The sequence below is a fragment of the Gallinula chloropus genome, assembly GCF_964237585.1.
Source record: "Gallinula chloropus genome assembly, chromosome: 21".
In the NCBI taxonomy this organism is placed as follows: Eukaryota; Metazoa; Chordata; class Aves; order Gruiformes; family Rallidae; genus Gallinula; species Gallinula chloropus.
Genome location: NC_140106.1, coordinates 7,478,663 through 7,498,782, shown reverse-complemented (window position 1 = coordinate 7,498,782; position 20,120 = coordinate 7,478,663). Strand labels below are relative to the sequence as shown.

General features: G+C 44.7%; 1 protein-coding gene across 1 annotated transcript in view; it reads left to right on the top strand.

Moving 5' to 3' along the window:
• The window catches only part of LRRTM4 (leucine rich repeat transmembrane neuronal 4), a gene marked incomplete at its 5' end in the record, with an annotated part of 156,050 nt that overhangs the window by 89,927 nt on the left and 46,003 nt on the right, over positions 1-20,120 (top strand). Inside the window, one exon of the mRNA XM_084273895.1 lies at positions 13,720-13,794. Coding sequence (XP_084130021.1) covers positions 13,720-13,794 — 75 coding nt within the window. The remainder of the gene's footprint in view (positions 1-13,719; positions 13,795-20,120) is intronic.

Below are 20,120 nucleotides of genomic sequence, written 5' to 3'. Positions count from 1 at the left end.
AGTGTGCATTTAGCAAATCAAGGCATGGCTGAGCCCTGCTGTTCTCGCATATTCTATTCCCCAGCCACCTCTAATGTTTTCCTCTGCATACAATAGCAGCAGCACCATCTTCCCCACCGATATCTCCATTTCTTCTTGATAAGTATCCTCCAAAAATATTCCCACTTGTGTGGATTGTTACTGTTCCCCAGTGGCAGACTCCCTCTGCACAGTTTTAATGTAAAGAATCGGATGATTAAATATTTGACAAGAGCATTCAGCACTGAAATACTAATAAATTGCATTATCTCTAGGGGCGGAGGGTTATTTTTTTGTCATTTTAACAGCAGAATGGAGTAATGATGCTTTTGGAGGTGTGTGGGCAGAAAAGGTTACAGTTTTGTTGCATGTAAATGCAAGCAAGTCCTCCTTTCTTTTCAGTAAGACTTTAATAAAATTTGCAACTGTTGTTAACTTGTCATACTTCCCTCCTGCCCCCCCCCAAACCACCCAGTGGTTTAGAAATTCAGTGTGTGTATATTAGCCTCATGCTTTTAAAATTCAAATTTTTATTATTGAGCGAACTTGAATTTCAGGTTCATTATGGCAAGCGAAATAAATCTTTAAATTGATATTAAAGGAATCTCTGGTCCCGCTCTCCTGTTTGTGATAGAAATTAACTTCTTTTGAAATTCAAAATAGAAATCTACTTTCTGCACTCCCATTCTTCCAGCCTGACAACCATGTTCATTGTTCTGGCCTGGGTTTTTATACCATTGCATTGCTGTGATTATCTCAACACCTGATGTGTGGTGAAGAAGAGAATTACCCCTCTCTCAACTGATGCAGCCCAGCAGAACTAAGACACATAGGCAAGCGTGATTCAAGGAGAAGGGATATATATATTCTGATTATGAATTAGCTGTGCTTCCACTGAGTTCACTCTTTAGAGACTGGATGAGCTGTTGTCCCCTACCTGTGTCCCTTTTTCTGCCAGTGCCCAGTGAAATGAAAATGTAATGGTTGGGCTCTGAAGCCTCAGCCTGGCTTTGTGCTGCTGTGAGTCAAAGTGCAAATTAATGGTCAGTCTGTCATTAAGGTGTCAGTCAGCTGGGTTCTGCTTGAAATGCTCCTCCTGTGACCTTGAGAAATTAATTTAGTTTATTGGGTTTTTGCATTTGCAAAACGAAGCAGTACTTCACTGGGATGCTGAGTGAGCTCTGCCTTGTGCCAAGTCGTGCCAGTGGTCTCCAGTGTGCTATCCTGACAAAACACCACACTTCAGGTCCATGGACTCAGCTGTGCCTTTGTGAGGGCACACAGGTCGTGCTGTGCAGGTGAGATGCAGAATCAGAGTCTAAAACCAGGAGCATGAGAGTGCCAGAAATGAATATGCATTTCTGATGGGATGATGGTGTGTTAGCATGCAGGCACGATACACAAAGTGTGGCTGTTGGGTCCATCTCTGAGCAGTAATGCGCTAGCTGGAATCAGACTTGTTTCCAGCAGAACACCATTGGTTGTGTCCCCCAGCCCCAAGTAAGCCACAGCAAGCAGGCTTCCTGGTCTGGGAACAGCTCATCTTGGTCCCAAGCTCCAGATTCCTTCTGATAGCCTGCTTCTCTAATGCTGCTGGGGACTGGAGGCAGTGGTCACCCAGCTGCTGTTTCGTGGCTGCACTGCGGCCAAGAGAGGTCCGACTTACATGGTGGGGGTAGTTCTCAAAGTTGGCTTTTCTAATATTCCTGGGGATATGAACAGTTTAGCTTCATTTTAAATGGAAATGGAGTCAACATTCTTTAAGATCTCTGTGTCTAGATGGATGCAGGGGGCTGAAGGCATTTTTAGTGTCAGTGGGTAGATGTCCTGATCCAGTCAAAGGAGCCAACTTTTTACAGGTTCATGCAATGCCAAAAGCACCAAATGCTTCTCTTGTCATGTTTTCTGTGGTTGAGGTGAGCCTCTTACTCCCCTGGCCTGCAGCAAAAGAGCAAAAGGCCCAATCTGTAATTGTGTCGGTAAAACTGTTGTCAAGCGCCGCACTGGGAGTACAGACCATGTTCTTTATGAAGAGAATAGCTACTCGTTGCTCACCTAAAGCATTTACAGAGCAAGAAGGGCAGCCCCTCATTGGCTTGTGACCTTGTAGATCAGACATAAATTATTTTAAATATCCGTCTCTGTCTACAGGCAGACTTCTGCATGTCCAGATGCTATAGCTGATAGGGAGCGTTGGTCTGACAGAGTATCTTGAGCAAAGGTATTTTTCTTTGCAGTGAATGAAGAGTTAATGTGAAGATTTGAGCTTCCAGGTGAAATTTCTCCTTTCTCTTGTTTAGTAGACTGTTTGTTTTGAAATGAGCAAGAAACATCAGGGACAGGAATCTGGCTGATCGTGCATCACCTTGACCTGTTCGGCAGGGCAGTAACATTTGCAGTAGCAGGAAATCTTTGGATGATTTAGGAACTTAGTGCCTCCAGAAAGTCCCTCTGCCACGTGTATTTCACGTTGGCTAATCAGTTTGGTATGGGGAGGTAATATTTAAACTAGCAGAAAATCATTAGATGATTTACAAAATGGTGAAAACACAGGATGAGTCCGTGAGGCTTCTTTTGGAATAGGAAATGATTTAATTATTCTGTGCTGTTCAAAACATTCGTCTTGGTAAAAATTAAAATGACTGTGTCAGGCAGAAAATTGTGTTCCATGTTAATATTTGCTGTAAATGAACAAATGGCAGGGTGTCGGCTGGTTTCTTTGCAGGGCTGAAGAAATGAAATACGTTCTGTGGTCCTTCTAATCCCCAGCAGTTTATCAGAGCTAACGAGGAATTTCTGTATGGCTGCTTGTGCTTTATATTTTAATTCAAGGAAGCCTGTGCCTTTGCCTGGTGGAATCATTTCTACTTTCCCCCTTGGTGCTGAATTCTCCTGGTAGGCATTGGCATCCATGTGGGATGTGTCTTGCCATGCCGGGTGCCTCACCAGATGACACTGGGAAGGGCTGGGCTTGCATGGGCTTCCCTGTGTGTTGCCCTGAGCCGTCCCTGACCTGTGGCTGCCACCCTGTGCAAACAGGGATGTGAGATGCATCCTAATCTGTGGGTCTGCAGCACTTCGTACTTGTTCCACGTGGCATGGAAAAAACAGAGGGCAATATTAAAACTCTGGCTTCCCAGAAGCTTGAATTAAGTGAGGGGTAAGCAGAAAAGTGGGGTGGGGTTTTTGTTTGTTTGGGGGATTTGTTTGTTGGGGGGGTGGGGTTGGGATTTTTTCAGTTAGTTGTTGTGCAGGGGATTTCTTTGTTTGGGTTGGGTTTGGTTCAGTTTTGTGTGGTTTTCCCCAAGAAAAGTTAGCTAAAATTCAGTAAAGCCTGTTCATCCAGGTCAGAAATGGAAGAGGCTGCATCAAGGTGGTTCTGCTCTCACCTAAGCCTCTGGGGTTCAGTTCTGCTGCCATGCATTTGGCTATGGGATGGATGGAGAACTCGTGGGAGTGTACAGCATCCTGAGCCAGAATTTGTGTGGCACTGGTAAAAACAAATAACTGGAACCCCTTTACATGCTGGTGTGCTTCTGTTTTTTCCCTTTCATAAACTGGTGTTTTGAAATTGTTTCTTCAGTAGCCTGGTGCTCAGGCACAGGATGCTGAGCCAGATCATCAGCTGTCTCTCTGATTTCTGCATGCATTGTTTTAAAGCCAGAAGGAACCTCTAGATAATCCAGTTTAGTCTCCTCTGACTGAAATATTTCCCTTGTTAACCCTAGATGGAGCCCAGACATCTTTTTCAAGTGAACTTCTGCACTTGAGGATGCAGTCAGTTAATTTCTTACCTCCTGAAAGGAGAAGGCTGATGTTTAAATACAGTTACCTGAGGGCCCCCCCAAAGCATCTGGATGTGTCTGAGTGTCTGTCTGCATCTTCCCTCCTCCCACGCGGTGGCTGGAGCAGGGGGAGAAGGGGGGTGTCCAGCTGCCCACGCTGCTCTAATCTCACCATTTGGGGTAATCCCTGGGCATGTGGAGTGAGCACCACGGTTACGTCCTGCACGTTGTTTGACCTCAGCTCTGAGTCTGTTTTGAACATGACAAATGAAGTGCATCCCGTGGGCAGGCGGGGGGAGGCAGCGGGGAGGGCATAGCAGGCAAACTGGATTAATGTTGGTGTTGTCCCATATGGCTTTCAGACCTTTATTTTGAATCCCCTTAAGGTGATCAAACTACTCCAACATAAAAGGGATGAAGATTAAAATGGTTCCTGCTCGTTTTGACCTTGTTACTTTAAAAAAAATCATCATATAAATAAAGTACTGGGTGCTGCCATACAGTCTGCTGCACTGGTTCTGGGCTGGGTCTGAGGATGCTTGACAGAAAAGATGGATGTAAACCCTTCCCTTGGAAAAGGGAGGCAAATTTTAACCTTTGAATATTACACAGCATCCAGTTTTAAACTGGGAATCTGATTTACCACACTTGATAGATAAATGTCCTTTTGGGAAAAGCATGACCCAGTTACGGATGGTGATGCTGGGATTAATGTCAGAGTTGAAGTACAGACTCAGAACCACCCAGCAAAGTTGTCAGCTGTAGTTCTCTCTGTTTCAAAACCTTAGTTACAATAACTTTTTTTTAATCAGGGGATTGTTTGCTTAATTAGAGATCTGATATGCTATGCAGCCAGGAATAACGACATTAATTAAATTTAACCAATAAAGCAATTTAACTAGCGTGCCACACCTGTTCTTCACTAGTCATTTCATTTGTATTCTGTACAGGCAAGAGTCTGGTCTTACCCATTCTCCCTTGCTCTTTAAAATCCCTCTTTCATCCTGGATGTCCCCACGGCACTGTGTGAAGAGAGAGAGCTCTCGGTCTGCATCGGTGAGGAGGAAGGTTTGGGGGTTTTAAGCTTTGAGCTGAATTTTTTCCTCCCTGATTACACTGTTGTGTTGGATCAGGCTGGTTCTTGAAACCCCTTTACATAACTGCGTGGAGTGTCCTATGGAGTCTTCTCAGCCTAGCAAGTCCTCAGGTCGCTACTTGAATGTTCAGCTCAATTATTAGCAGTTAACTAGGAAAATGGAGAGTCCTCACACGCTGAAGTACTGTAACATGTGACAGGAGCAACTGCATGTCTGCTTGCTGTCCTTTCAGCCTGGATTTCCCTTGTAAGGTACATACACCCATGCAGGGTTATACGTATCCCTGTACATAAGATGAAGTACTGAGGAGTGTATGTGGTGTGCGTTTTAAGTCGTGAATTTCACTGTAAGTGGGAGGATGCTTAATTATCCTCAGGCCTCGTAAATCAACGAGGCCAACCCTGTTCTCAAGCATTAAGCCTTTAGCCTGTGCTCAACCACAAACCCAGAGATTCCTGATGCCAGTGTAATCTAAATCCATTACTGTTATGCAGAGACAATATCCCCTCAGCAGATTTGTTTAAAACTGGTGATACATTAAAAGCTTTTATGTAATGAGAAGGAGTTTAGCACAAAGCTTTTCTGTAAATTCTTTACAAAGTGTTTTATTTGTCAGACAAGGTCTATAAACAGCACTGTGCTTGCAGGGGAAGACTGGAGTTGTGCTCAAGTCTCTTCCAATAGGCAGCACCATAAAACTACAGCTATTGTTCTCCTATGATAGAGCTGGTTTATGAATCACTGCAGTGATCAATATAAAGAGTCGCTGATTGCAAAGATAGAAGGTGTTTTCTGTAATAAAGATTTTATTATAATATAAACAGATTAAACACAGACAGATTGCTAGCGTTTTCCTCCATCCTTTCCTAGGGCTAATTTCTTGATAATTTCCTAACCACAGAAATCGTGTGTTATTTCCACTTCAGAACCACCTCTGGCTGCAACCTGCTGGAGGCAATGGGGGAGAAAATGAGCCAACAGTAACAAGCAGCTGCTGTGATACTGTCATTCCAGACCCAGGTAGATAGTTTACAACAGGTACAGATGTGTGTAAAGATCAGTTACTGGAGTTGATTTCCTTTACCCTTTAGAAACAAAAAACAGGGAGCTACACCTGTCCTGGGGCTTTAGCAGTGTGGAACGTGCAGGGATTTCTGTGGCTGAGTGTGGGACCAGATGCCATCCGTGGCTCTCACACCATTGCCTTACCCTTCACGCTTACACTGCAACTAGAGAAACAGATTTATTTTTTTTAGATGCCTTTTAGTAACAGCATCTCAGTTACAACAGGGGAAAAACATTCCCACCCTCTTGTTTTATAATTTCTTATTCATAGTAATACCTGTTTGTAGCAGTTCTCAGAATTCTGCTGCTGCCGCTTCCTTGCGTGAGAACATCCAGCTCTTCACAGGCTTGTGACGCTTCGAAACCAGAGATGCCTCTTTTTATTTCAATTATGATTAATTCTCTGCCCAGGCTTGTTTGTGCTGCCTTCAGATTGTTCACAGTGCTTAGAATTTTTAATTATATCCTTATAAACTAATGGCGATCGGTAGGTGCTGAGTTCAGTTTTAGCATCCATCGGGAATGCTGTGTCCCCTGTCCTTGCCCTGTCAATTTTAAGCTCAGTAGTAAACATGCTCTGATGTAGTGCAGCAAAGTTGGAATCTAAATCCCTAGTTTTTCAGTTCATTTCCCAATACATTCAGCCCAAAGTGTTTTTTTTTTCACAGCTAGGAATATTAAACCCATAACATGGGAGTCTGTAACGGAACAATTGGGTGTTAGTGGTACAAACACTGCTTACGCACAGCACAGATCTGTCATGTTTGCCACTCAGCTGATTAATTCCACAAATACAGCGTGGAGAGTTTTCTGTGAGACTTTTTAAAGAAAACATATGGATTTTGCTTGGAACTCCCATCTGTCTGCGTATCCTGCGTTTTAAAGGAAGAGTTACAATAGTGAGATAATGAATTTGGGTTGGCTCCTCTGTTTTCTCAGTGTTTCGTCACTCTGCCAGGCTTTGTTTCTTTAGTCTGTAAACAAGGTGGCAATGAAAGAGCCTCCTTGCTGGCATCGTACAGTCCAGCCACAGGTGTCTTCACAGGATCCATCGAAATCGGGTGTTCAGGGAGCTCCAGTTGTGTTAGGAGTTAAATCGCGTTACCGGTGTCCTGCCCTCTGCATTTAGAGATGACAGCTGTGACAACAGCAAGTCTGGGGGAAGTAAAATTGTCCAGAAACTTCCACAGCAAGCTATGCCTAGCTACGTGGAATAGTCACCTGTATACCCAAATCACACAGGCTCCCACTACCGCCTTGACCTGCCGCATGAACTCATGTTCAACGCAGATGTGTATGTGCAGGCATCCAAGAACTTAGGGAAACACAAAATCCAACTGGGAATCAGAGCTGGGTGACTCTTTCTCATCCCTATTCATTATAAGGGTGGGATGGTGGCTCTGTGTTGTTGAATTGACCTTCCCAGGGCTGGTGGTTGGAGCTCTGGAGTGGGGTAGCCATTCTGTGTGTATGTATTCAGAGCCTACATGTCCTTTTCAGAGTTACTGGGGTGTTTATTTTGTTTCCTTGTCAGAATGATCACAGATAGTGCATCTGTTTGAGTTATAACAGTGAGGGTCAGGACTGATAACAGACTATTTTAAGCTACTCTTAACAACAGCCTGTGAAACTGCAAGGTTGTGTGAAAGATAGCAACGGAGGTTTATGGGACTGTGGAGTGAATTATTAACTGACGCTTCTAGCCCAACATGACAAATAAAATTCTATTGCAAAAAGATACTCAATTGTGTCAAGCATCGATTTTTGAAGATGTCTAACAAACAGCTTCTGGGTAAGCACGCCATCTTTCTTAATTTGTCTGTCTGATCGGTGAGGTTGAATAGGGAGAGCCACCAAAGAAATTAGCATTTTCTTTCAGTCATTGTTTGTGCCTTCTTAATAAAATACTTGGGAAGCCCAGTGATTTAAATGTACAGGTGTATTTCAGATACATTTGGTTCAGCGTCCTGGTAAAATCAGTGAAACACCCCGAATCAACTCCAGACGGGGCAGAACAGGTACTGGTCACAGTGGTGGTGGGTTTTGGTTGGTTAGTGTTGTGGGGTTGTTAATTGAGGTGTGTCTGTTTGGCACACTGTCACTGATTACCGTGTTGTTTCATCTGGCAAGCAGCATTTGTTTTGTCCACTCACAGTGATCAGCCTGGATGATGTGAAACGAGGGTGAAACTACAGTAGCCAAGTTTCACTCTTGCATGGCTTGATCCCTGGCTGTGGATCAAAACCAAGCAAGGAGGAGGAGAGGAGGTACCAAGTGAGACAGAGAGCATTGCTGCTCCAGGGGGTGGTAGATAGAGGCTCCCAGGGATCCATCCTGCCCCCACGAATACCTTCTTGTCAGTGGGTAAGATGAGTAGTCCCTGCTTATGGTTAATACTGCAGTGCAGGGCAGCTCCCAGGGTTGTGTGATTTCACACCCAGTGCTGCTCTGGGTAGGATGCTTGGGTCCCAGGTCTCTGGGGACCCTTCTTTCCAAGCAGAGTTGTCCTCTGTGGGCTCCTGCAAAACGTAAGGGTGTAGTAACCCCACTCTTCTGCAAGTACAGATGTCATCTGCATTGCGTGTGATGGTACAGATGCAGTCCGTCAGGGATGGAGGAGCCCTTTTATCAGGCACACAGATTTATTTCACGAGGGGAATCATTAGGAGCTTTAAACTCGGAGGCATCTTATCCCACAGAGGTGCAAGGCGTCTCATCATTAATGTTCGATGTGCAGATAACTCAGGAGCAGTATCTTGCCACAGAAACAGGATGCATGAGTATTTTTCATAGCAGTTCGGTAGATGAGAGACTGAGAGAAGTAAGATTAATTACTTTACAGATAGCACTGTAGTACTTGCAGTTTGCAGTGGTATAAGTGAGGCGGGAGTGCGTGGAAAGGCTGCTCGCCTGAAATTTAGATGTAAAGGCTGGCTTTCCATCATAGTCACATCTCATTGCTCATTCTTACTGCTATGCTCAGAGGGTGAGAGAGAATGTAATTCCCTCTTCTGAAGCATCCGCATTGTTTGTAACTAGTGGAATGAATTAAAAATGGAGTGTGTCTTACTTGGGCTTTTCACGTTCGAAGAAGGCACTGTCACAACTCTTCTTAAACGTGGTGACTTGAAAATCTACTTTAAACTTTATTTTCCTCTGTATTCCAGTGTCAGGAGACTACTAGTCGGGTGTTAGATACTGAGTTAACGTTGACACCGAATGTAAAAATTAACACCACAAGTGTTGTGAGCTTCTGGCTTTATCTAAAGGACAGAAGGGATTTGGGAGGGGTAGCAGGTAGTATGCTCAGCTGGGACTTGGGACTGACAGATAGGTACCGGATTAATTTCTAAGGTCTGTTACCTGCTTACAGACCCACTTCTGTTCTCTGGCAGCCTATATTGTTCAGGGCAGCTCAGTGCGATGCTGCATCCCGAGATGTGTCTGCACAGTCGGTCAGGGTGCAGCACAGCGCCAACGGAAGGCACCACTCGGGACCACACTGATGGAACACGATGCGCCGGAGGCTGGGGCTCAGCACGGCGTGGCAGCCAGTGGCCAAGGGCCTCTGGAGCCCAGCTCCTACCCTAGGGCCTGGTTCCCAGGCTGTGGATGCAGAATAGGCCCCTGTTGGTGAGGCAGCCTGCAAAGGACTGCCTGGACACCGTCCTGCCAGTCATCAGTGTGCTGCCTGGTATGTTAGCATGGCTGGAGATCACTGCTACCCCTGAATATCCCAGTGATGAGCGCTGCTGGCTGAGGGGATGCTCAGCCCCCTTTTTGTGAGGGCAGGAGCCTGTTGCTGCAGATGGTGCTGTGGCTCAGCGGGCTTGCAGCTACAGCTCAGTGACCGCAGCAGCCATAAATTGACAGGACAGGGGCTCCTAACTGCCTGGAATGGCTTTTTTACAATGACTTTCTGGAGCTAAAACCAGGTAAGTCTGTTCAGCAGCTTCGCCCAATTTAATGATTCTGAGCTCAGGCCATCATTCAGGAGAGGCCATCATTCCGTTCAGAAAGCACTTACCTGTGTTTTGCTTAATCTACTGTGTTGCTTTTCTCCTGTTCCATACCTTGCTCTGTCGTGGCTGGGATGTGAGATCTTTCGTTGCAGAGAGAAAGCAGTGCGTTGAGAATAGCACATGACCTCTGCATGCCAAGAATTACAGTTATGGAAGCTATAGAAAAGTTCCTGTACTCTGAAACACAGGATTTAGGGAGAGGAAAAGTACTGTGAACAATTTCATTGCAAGTTTCATTTTATAGCATCGTAGGAAGGCGTTCATGTGCCCTGTGCCCATGATGGAGGAGTAGCACAGAGCATTCCTTCCCCTTAAATGAAACCATTTGTCAGGTACAGTTACTCATGCTTGGGTTTTGAGTTAACTTTGCTTACAGACAAGTTGCAAAACATTGTGAGAGAGGAGGAGAAATATGGGCAGTTTCAGAGGAGCATGAAAATTTACCTTTTCAGTCTTACTGAGTGCCCCAGGAACGCTGAGGTGAAATCTCTGAGCTCCCAAGCATTGTAGAGCCAGATCACCTACAATCGCTGGCTGCTTGCACTGAGAGTTTCTTTGCAAGCTACTAACCATGTCCAGCAGCAACTATGAGAAAAGGTATCACCAAGATGCAGGTGAAACTAAAGGCCAGGTCTCAGTTTTGCTACAGTGCCAAGGATGAGATACTTCAGTCTATGTGGTTAAGCTAAGTCCTGATTGCAGTACTACTGACCATAGCCTTTACAAACTGTTGTAGCTGCACCAGTCTCTTGAAATCCCATCCTTAAGTCTGTCTAAATAGACCCGTTGAAGATGTTGCAGTTGCTACCCAAATGAGTGAGTGTTTGCTAAAGACTCGTTAGCATTGGTGCTTCCCAACTATTATATCTGGAACGTGAAGGGCTGATACACTCCTTGGTATTTACATTCAGTTCTATTCTTGGCTGACTTTACATAATCTCGTGAAGCCCTTTAATTTTTATGCAGGAGGAGATTACTCTGGTTAGCAACAACTGATGCTAGCACAGATAAAATGGCTTAAAATACTTGAGAGAAAGGATGGGGGAGACAGTAGCTTGTATAGAGTGTGTAGAAGGTGCCTCTGCCACAGACAGGGGTGTGTAGTCCTGAAGGAAGTATTTATGTTGTAAAATGTAAAGCATTCCTCATTTTGCAGTGGGTCCCTCTCTGCCTGCCCACTGCAAGGGATTACATTAATGTGTGCCCCTCCAAAAGGGTTGGCAGCACGGTGACTGGCACTGGCAGCACAGCGTTGGGTTTAAGTTGCTGTTCTGCAGGCACAACCCCACATTTCATAGCAAATTGATCCGCTGCTACCTGCAGATTAACTTGGGGTGCTGTTTGTCTTGTTAAGAACCAGCTGTTCTGTTGATGTCATAAACAAATGTGTCTCCTCAATTCCCTTATTCAAAAGAGAAAAAAAAAAACCACAATCTCCCCCCCAACTCCCCCAAGAGCTGAGGTCAGATTTGATTTAGAGCAAATACTTGGACTTTAATGATCAGCATTCATCCAGGACATTGCGGAGCAGGTCCTAATAATTAAGAGAGAATGAATTAAAAATTAACAAAAGGAAATATGGAAGGACATAGCCGGCTTTTTCCCCATACAATTAATAAATCTTCTTTGAATAATCTAAAAGAGGAGGATAATTAGCTTAGCCAGGTAACGACACTTGATTTGCCAAGGCTTTTGTGGTAGTTTGCAGACTGTCACAGCCTGTGCCTGGCTTCCTTTTAGACTTGCTCTCCATCATGTAAACAGGTTCAAGAGGGCTTAGCGAAATCGATGGTGATTTATTGTCGAGTCATGTACTGTTTCATTATGCGCTTCTTTTTGTGTCTGTTTGCTGTTTTCTCTTAATGAATATTCAGTTATGAGAAAGCACAGCTCCAACGTGGGCTGGGGAGCGGAGTTTTGGTCTAGAGTCTGATCAGAACCCCTCTGGAGTCAGACTGTCCCTGCTTTGCGTCCGGCCAGCCTGCAGTGAGAACCAAGCTTTGAAAACAGAAACTTCAGGGACAAATTCCTCCTCTCAGTGCCTTTTCTGTTTTTGCTGGAGATCGTTCCAGCTAAGAGACTTCCTTCACACTGACCATTCCCAATTACCTGCATCAGACCTAGATAATTTACAGGTCCATTTCCATCGCAGCGCTGTTTCTCTGAGGAAGGTGGTGTGCCAGAGCTGTAGGTTACAGTGTGATCTGCAGCAGGGAGATGGTTTACAAGCCTCACATGGCTCTTTTTCATTAACTTTGCTCATTTACAGTGAGGCTTTTATGTGTTTCTTCTTGGTGATAATGCTGAAAATGATGGAGTAAAAGAGAGTCCTGTGTTTAATCAAGAGAGCAGCTCATTCCAACTCACTAAAAAATTTAAGGCTGAGAAATACAGCTGAAGAAAGATTCCTGCTTTCTCTCACTTAAAGAAAGCGACAACAGGAACGAACCAAAAACCGATGGGAGCTACAGGCTCTGCATACTGAAGAGATGTCACAGCCACATCAGGACAGCAGGTCCTACCCAGCATCCTGTTCCCGCCAGGCAGCGTGTGGCAGATGCCACCCTTTATATCACCGAGTCAGCAACGGGCCTCCGTGCAGTTTACAAACACTTGCTTCCAATGAGTTGTGTGAGGGCTTTGTTGCTGTCTCTGATAAATGGGCTCCAGGGTCACAGGAGTGGATGGGGGGGGGGGTGTTTGGGATTTTTTTTCAATTTCAGGTTTTCTGTTTCCTTGCCACAGAGGATCAGATCCTGGTGGGTGAGTCTACTGTTGGTCCCAGTCGTACTCAGGTGGTGAGAGGCTCCTTCCCTGGGCAGTTTTGCTGCTTTGGCACCTTCATTGTTCAGTCTGGTGACAGTGTTGGTGTCGGGGATAAATAGCTGGGCATTGCTCTGGGTTGAGCAATTCCCATTGCACAAGGTGATTGCTATGGGATTGTTCAGGTGCTGTAAGGGAAAGGCTGAAGTGTGAAAGACTGAAGTAGGGAAGACTGAACACCTCAGGCTTGGACTGAGGAGTGAGTCCTCCAAAAGACCCTTTACCACAGCAAAGGGGTAAGGTCTGGATGGGCTGTTGGTTGTGGTACAGAATATACCTTCTCCAGGAAAAGTTCTGCTAGAGTTCTGAACCTCCTGCCAACCCCAGATCATTCTAGCCATCGAATCCAGTACTGAATAGATGATGTCCTTTCACTCTGCTAATTCTTCTTCGTTTATCGGAATGTCTGGAGAACACATACCCATGATACTCCCTGCAGCAGTGAATTCAGGAGGTTGGTAGTGCTCCCTGCCAAAAACACCAGATTGCAAGTGTAATTATATATAATTACGTTGTTTCAAGAGAGGTGTGTTAAAGAGTTCTTAAAATGATCAAAGATGATGAGTTTTAAGATTAAACTATGACTTTTTCCATTATGTCTGTGAGACATTTTAATAACACGCTCGTTTTCTCTTTTATGTTTCTATATAATTTTACACACCCGCAGCACTGTGTGTGTTGTACTGGGAGTCAGGGCTTCCTGACGTGGAAGCCACGTGCGGTGGGGTAGCAGTTACAACTGCTAGTAGAGTTGATTACTCAAGGCAGCAGCCACCTGTGTGGGCAGCGGGGTTGAGTTAAACTGGGCAGGGGTGATTCTTGTTGGTTTTTAGCAAAGCCAACATCACTTCACTCAGGGCAGAACCTGGTTTAGCGTTTAGAGTAGAGGAACATCTCTTTCTGTTGCAGGCTCTGCCAGGCAGTGGTGAGATTTTACACAGAGGCTTCGAACGCTCTGCTCCGGCTTTTCTTCATCCATCACAGGTGAGCACACCTCTTGAAATTCAGCAAGTTATTTGTGAATGTGCAAAATGTTTATGCTGATTTCTCTGGATACAGGACAGGGTTCTGCAGCTTTGTGGCCTTGGAGGTGTTTTGAAGTTTACAGCATCATTTGGTCCCTCTAAGGAGATTTTCCTTAGCTGAAATGTTCCACCATCCTGACTGGTTCTTCTGGAACTGATGGAAACCATGGTGTGGTCTTGGGTTAGAGGTTTTGGTTGCTAAAAAATCAGCAATATTGTTCAATGATAAATGTAGTTTTAAATGCAGGCTTTGCAGTTTTCCCTGTGCAGAGCCAATTCAATTTCTCAGCTTAATGTACCACAGGTATGTATTTCAGTGGTGGAAGACACAAAACAGCGGCGATAGCAAAGTAATTTTTGCTTTCCCTTTCAAACATGTGATGAGATGCAAAGTGCAGAGCTGGGTTCAGATCTGTGTGTGCCCCCTGTGAAATGCTAGGCTGTCTTTCTGTTCCTGTGTACAGAAGGGAAGCAGAACCCTTCCTTCTTCCAGCCTTCGGCCAGCAATACTAAACTAAGGCCTGAGTAGGCAAAGTGATGGGTGGTACCACCGTGGTGAAGCTCATCTGCATGGGGATGAGGGCTGTGACATGCTAATTGGTTTGTAAGATACAGACTGGAGTGGACAAGGATCGTCTGTTGTGTTCTGTGCTCCAGCACAAGAGTGTTTTGGTGGCTCAGGCATCTGGGACTCCTCCTTGTGCATCTCCTAGTGGCATGCAAAGCAAATTGTCTTCAGCCAGAATTTTGAGTGTTGGGAACCGGGAAGTCTCTGGTTTTATATAGAAAGTATTCTTTCCGGTTGGGTAGTTGGGCAAGAGAAACATTTGCCACTAAATCTTCTGAGGCTTTTTCCTTCTGATTCAGTAGAGTGCAGCCCTAAAGCTGTAGCTTCTCATGGCAAATGAATTTTTATCTATGCAGTGTACAAAAAGCTCGTTGTTATTGCTTTTGGCATTCTTTGGGAGTTGCTGTTTGTTTTGATGTGGAGAATCCTGGCAAATTGTTTGTGTCTCCAGGTGTTGGGCTTTTTTTTAAACTTAACTCAAATGAAATTTTGCCACATAGCACCTTTCAGCTGTGGAGCTGAGGTGAGATGAGTGTCGTTACTCCTAATTAATGTATTGAGAAACAACATGAAGTGGCTTGTCTGTGATTGTTCATTAAATCACTGGCAGAAGCTTGGAATGAAATCAGGAGATCTTGAGTTTGCATCCGTTGCCCTTCCAGCAGCTTCTTCTTTTTATTTATTTCTTTGTTTTTAAAGGTGCCCCTTCCCAGCATGTCAGAAAACTTGCTGGTATCTCAGTACCTAGGGCAGTAATACACCTGTAAATGAATGTTTGCATGCTTTGGGTCCTCAGCCTGCACATATTCCCAGTGGAGATGGAAGGTGTGCTGTTTCCTGAGCAAACGTGGGGCTGAGTCCTTCCCTTCATTTCAGACCCCTGAGAGTCTTTGCCCATGTCAGTTCAGGGGAATGCTTTTGTTGGAGCAGTGTTTGAATTGGAAAATCTTTTGGCCACTCACATGTTGTCACGTGCCAAGAGTTACTTCCCTAGAACATACATCAGTACTTTGAATGTTCACTGGATTTATTTGGAGAAACAAGTGGAGGTGTGTGATCCGGGATAGACAGTGTCTTGGCTGCCTGTAAAATCACTGCAGTTAACAGGTTCCCAGTACAGTCGAGCACTGCAGTGTCTTTAGCAGTGATCTATATGAAAGAATTAAGTAGTAGCATAATAAGTGAGGCAACGTGCAGCTTGCTTAGTTCAGAACAGTATTTGTACCTGTGCTTTATCGCTGCAGGGGTGAGACATCCAGCCTGCAGTGACGGTAGTGCCTCGATGTCCCTACACCTATATCCAGTGTACAGTGCTGGCAAGGCGCTTAAAAGCCTTTTCTCTGTAAGTCAGGCAGCAGCTCAGGGTGTCAGGGCTGTGTGTGGGGGATAAAATGACATTTATAAGGAGGACAGCACCAGTGAGCAGGTACTGGTGTGAAGCTGCGGTTCCCTCCTGCCCTGGCAGCCCGCTTTATGACCAGTGAAAGAGTGCATTATGTTCCCCCTGGGAACAGTTTTAAAAGCATGGTGAGATTTACCAGGCTGGGTTAGAGTTAAGGTATTATTATCATCTTTCCTGGCTTATCAAGTAGCTAAAAGACTGATCTTAATAGCTTTAATTTCACTGCAAAATGTAAATCTCCTATCAAGTGCTGTGCTTTGTATGCTGTAGCTCTCTCAGCACACTGGCTTGACTTTCCTTAACGTGGTTTTAAAAACAAATCTGCTGCTTCTCAGTACTTGCTCCTGATATATATACATACACATCTATAGATACATACACACACACTATGTATATGTACACATAAAAACTGTGCCCCCCTTGGCTGTAACACAGCAGGAAGGAAAGTTGGCATCACTTGAAGTCGCAGAGCGATAGATTAATTGAGTAGCAGTAATTACTGACATCATAAGGACAGATCTGAAGGGAGACCTCAGGGGTCTCTGTGCTGTTAACAAAGGCAAGACACCCGAGGGGAACCATCAGCACCACCATGGACTTCAGCCCACACAGTGTAGATCCTGTTCTTGGTCTGCTCTCTGATGGTGGCTCTTGACAGGGATTATAGCATTGGGAACGTTTTCTGTGCTTAAAGAGGGGGTAGATAGAGACACCTGAAATTAGCTGGGGTGCATGCCTTCAGTTGTGCGTGCCAGGAAGGGGCTCAGCAGAGCAGCCCCTGGGCTGGTGGGATGGGGAAGAGCAGATGAAGCTGCTCATCATTAGTATTATTCTAATGTTTTGCTAATTCATCTTCAGGTTTATGCATAGCCAGAGCATTTATTTTGGGTAGAGCCAGATTCTGAGGAGCTCTCAGCAGTGTGGATTTTAGACAGAGGCAGGAAGGGAGAGAGAGAACAGGGCAAAAATAGAACAGAAATTTCCCCCTGTCCTTTTCCAGCTGACTAGGAACAGGCTGAAAGTAGTCCCAAGGCATGACATAGCATCTATTAATTCTGGGAGCAACACTCCACACATGGCTAATGATCCACTGTGTGGATTCATTTCCTTTGGCTGCAATGGCTTAGGACTGAGCATTGGAATGATGGATTTGTCTGCATCCCAAGCGCTTCCATTTGAAAGTCAAAACTAGCTGTGGACAAGTGCATTAGCTCCTGGAAGAAGCTTCTAGGTCCTGGAATGGGCTTCCTGCCACCCAAAAGACAGGCAGCAGGGCTCAGAAGGTAGCAGGCCCACAGAAATCTTTACCTGGGTGCAAGTTACAATAACAAGTTTAATTTGGTGGAAGTCCTGGAAAGGTGAAAGAAGATGGAGAAGGAGCATTTTTGTGGGCTGTCTTGGCGTTTGGGTTGAGGTTTCTGCTTGGCACTGCTCAGGACTAACATAGAGAATTGGTTAATGACTGAGTACTGAAATAAAAGCCATGTGGTTGTATTCTGGGGCATGAAATAACTTTGGTAATGCTAGTACAGCAACCCAGGCTTTAAATTAAATATTACATTAAGGTAGTGCTGTCTGTGTGAGTGCCTAGTGTTCTGTTTGTTTGGAATAAATATATTTAGTAGTTTCTTATTTTTTTCTTCTTCACTTAGTCTTTCAGTGATGCATGTACACAGAGTTGACAGTTGCAGTGGTTAAATATGAAATATCTGCTACTTTTCTCCTGCAAATTACGGGCTTGCATGCACTGTATCAAGTTTATTGAGTGTCCTGGAATATTTTACAGATTCAAGATGATTGTTCTCATTATCCTTTGTGTACCATTGAAGGGGAAAGTGGTTTTATTAATTTAAAAGTCTAACAAACTGAAAAGCACAAACAATTTAATACCAAAGGCCTGAGAGTGGTAATGTCAGGACAGCGAGTGGAGTACGTGGGCAGGCTGACAAGGACCTAGAGCTCGTTTACCTTAGGAACACCCACACATGGGGGTTACTTGGTGTGCCATGACTTGAGAGCTCGGTTTGGGATCAGCAGTCAGGAACTGCACATGTTGCTCTGCAAATGCTTCTTCGATGTAACGATGGGAGAATCAGGCAGGACTTGTCCCTCAGGTTTTATGGGATGACTGTGTGTTTATTTCATATTATTTCTCAGTGTAATGGTGCTGTGATTTAATTCAATACAGTTTTATTCTCCTGTTTATAAAGGAAACCACATTACAGAGCGTTCTTGTACTCTTAAGCGGTCTTGTTGTGAAAAGGGCTGTCTCAGTGTAACCATTCTGGTACAATCCATTTGGATGGATGTCTGTGTGTTTCTTGCCTGACAGTCACAATGGACACGGGGTGGGAGCTTGAGTCAGCCTCAGCCAAAAGGTGTCACTGTTCCACTCATTTCAGGCACTGTTTTGATGAGGGCTGGGTCTGGCTCAGTGCTCACAGTTAGTACTGTAGGTACTTGGGAGACCTGATGCTGTGGTTGTTGTGGTTTTCTTTCTGCTCATCACCTGGTTACACATATCCTTCTTTTGGTTTTTATATTCCCTCTCCTTATTGGGAAAATCAGGCTGTGAATAGATGACTGACTTGACCAACACTAAATTGAGTGTATTTTGTTGAGGACAGTTGGTCAGGCACTGCACTAGCAGGAGAACCTTCTGTACCTGGCAAGCTTCTTCAACTGCCTGGAGCAGCTGAAGCACTCTGCCTGTGGAAGGCCGGGTGGATGCCCTGGTGTTTAAGGTTGAAATATGGAAATTGTACTGTGTAAAAACTGAAATCTTATGGGAAGAATCTGGATGTTCAGCCTGACATGCATGGGAGATTCCTTCACAGAAAAGTTTCAAGCCTGATTCACGATGTGGTGACCAGCTGATGGATGGAGGGGTTTTTGTAATTTCTTTTATTCCCTTTTCCTGGTGGTTTTTGTTTGGGTGGGGTTTTGTGGGGTGTTGTTTTGTGTTGTGTTGTTGTGGGGTTTTTTACAGAGCGAGTGAAGCAGCTGCTGTCTGGCTGGGAAGAAAATTGATAACTCCAGGCCGTAGCCAACAGGGCGCTCGCGTCGGAGTCATTGATTTCCCTCCCTGCCAGGCAGTGCCTGCGCCAGGCTCTCCGCAGCAGGCAGACTGCATCCTTTATGGACTTCATTATCAGGGCAGTCGTGCAGAGACTCCTCCAGTAGCATATAATGGCATTGTTATGGAAAGGGTAGTGTTTGATGGAGCCACTTGGTTTCCAGACCCTAAAGACCACTCGCGTTGCTCCTTGTTGTGACAGTGTTGGATGAGCCTGGGAGCTGTTTCGCTGACGTGAAGGTTTCTGATGGTGCCTCTTTTGATGCTTTTCTGCTTTGTCTGATTTTTCTTAAGTATGGGATGTAGGGGGGAATGGGCAGCCCCTTTTCAGTGTCTGTGGAGACAGGACAAGGGGCAATGGCTGCAAGTTGGAGCATAGGAAGTTCCACAGCAACGTGAGGAAGAACTTCTACACAGGGTGAGGGAGCCCTGGGACAGGCTGCCCAGCTCTTCTGAAAATGTACCTTTTGTTCTGGACATAGAGGAACAGGTTCTGGTAGACTCTTGGACTGCAGGACCCTGGCTGTTGCACTTGTTCTGGCAAGGCACAACTGATGGGAAAACCAGGAAATTTTACATTTCAAATCTGTATTTGTCTAAAAAACCCAAATATCAGAGTATGTGATGTTTCCATGCAAGGGAGGCAATGACAAAATATTGCCCTTTTGACTTAATTTGACCTCAGTAGAACCAAATGCTTTGAAATGTTCTGTCAGTGCTTTGGCATGGTATGTTCCCGTAAGGCAGAGCCGCCTGTTTTCATACACAAAACAGGTTTTTAGGAATATTTTTGAATATTTCTGAGTTCTCCTCTGGGTCATTGCATGTGTAAATATTTCCATGAAGACCTTTTGAATAGCTGAAGCTAACCAGCCATCTAGCAGCTCACAAAGACAGGGAAAATGTCCCGTGAGTCAAAATTTTGGCTGGCTCCTTTAAGCAGGAGGTGTACAGGTGGAATGCAAGGCATTAAATCCTTGGCATGTTAAAAAAAATAAAAATAAATTAAATTCTTTCTAAGTTAAATGATTTTTGTAAAATGCAAAAGGGAATTCAATGTCTAATTCCGCTCAGCTCCTCCCAGTAGTGCATCAAAACCCTTTGCATCTCTGTTTATTTCTTAAGAATAAAAATTAATTACCTGTTTGAGCACCAGATGGGGACATAAAGTATACTATTCATTAGAAAAATCGGTATTAATTGAATAATACAAATTGTTAATAATAGTCCAGCTTTGAA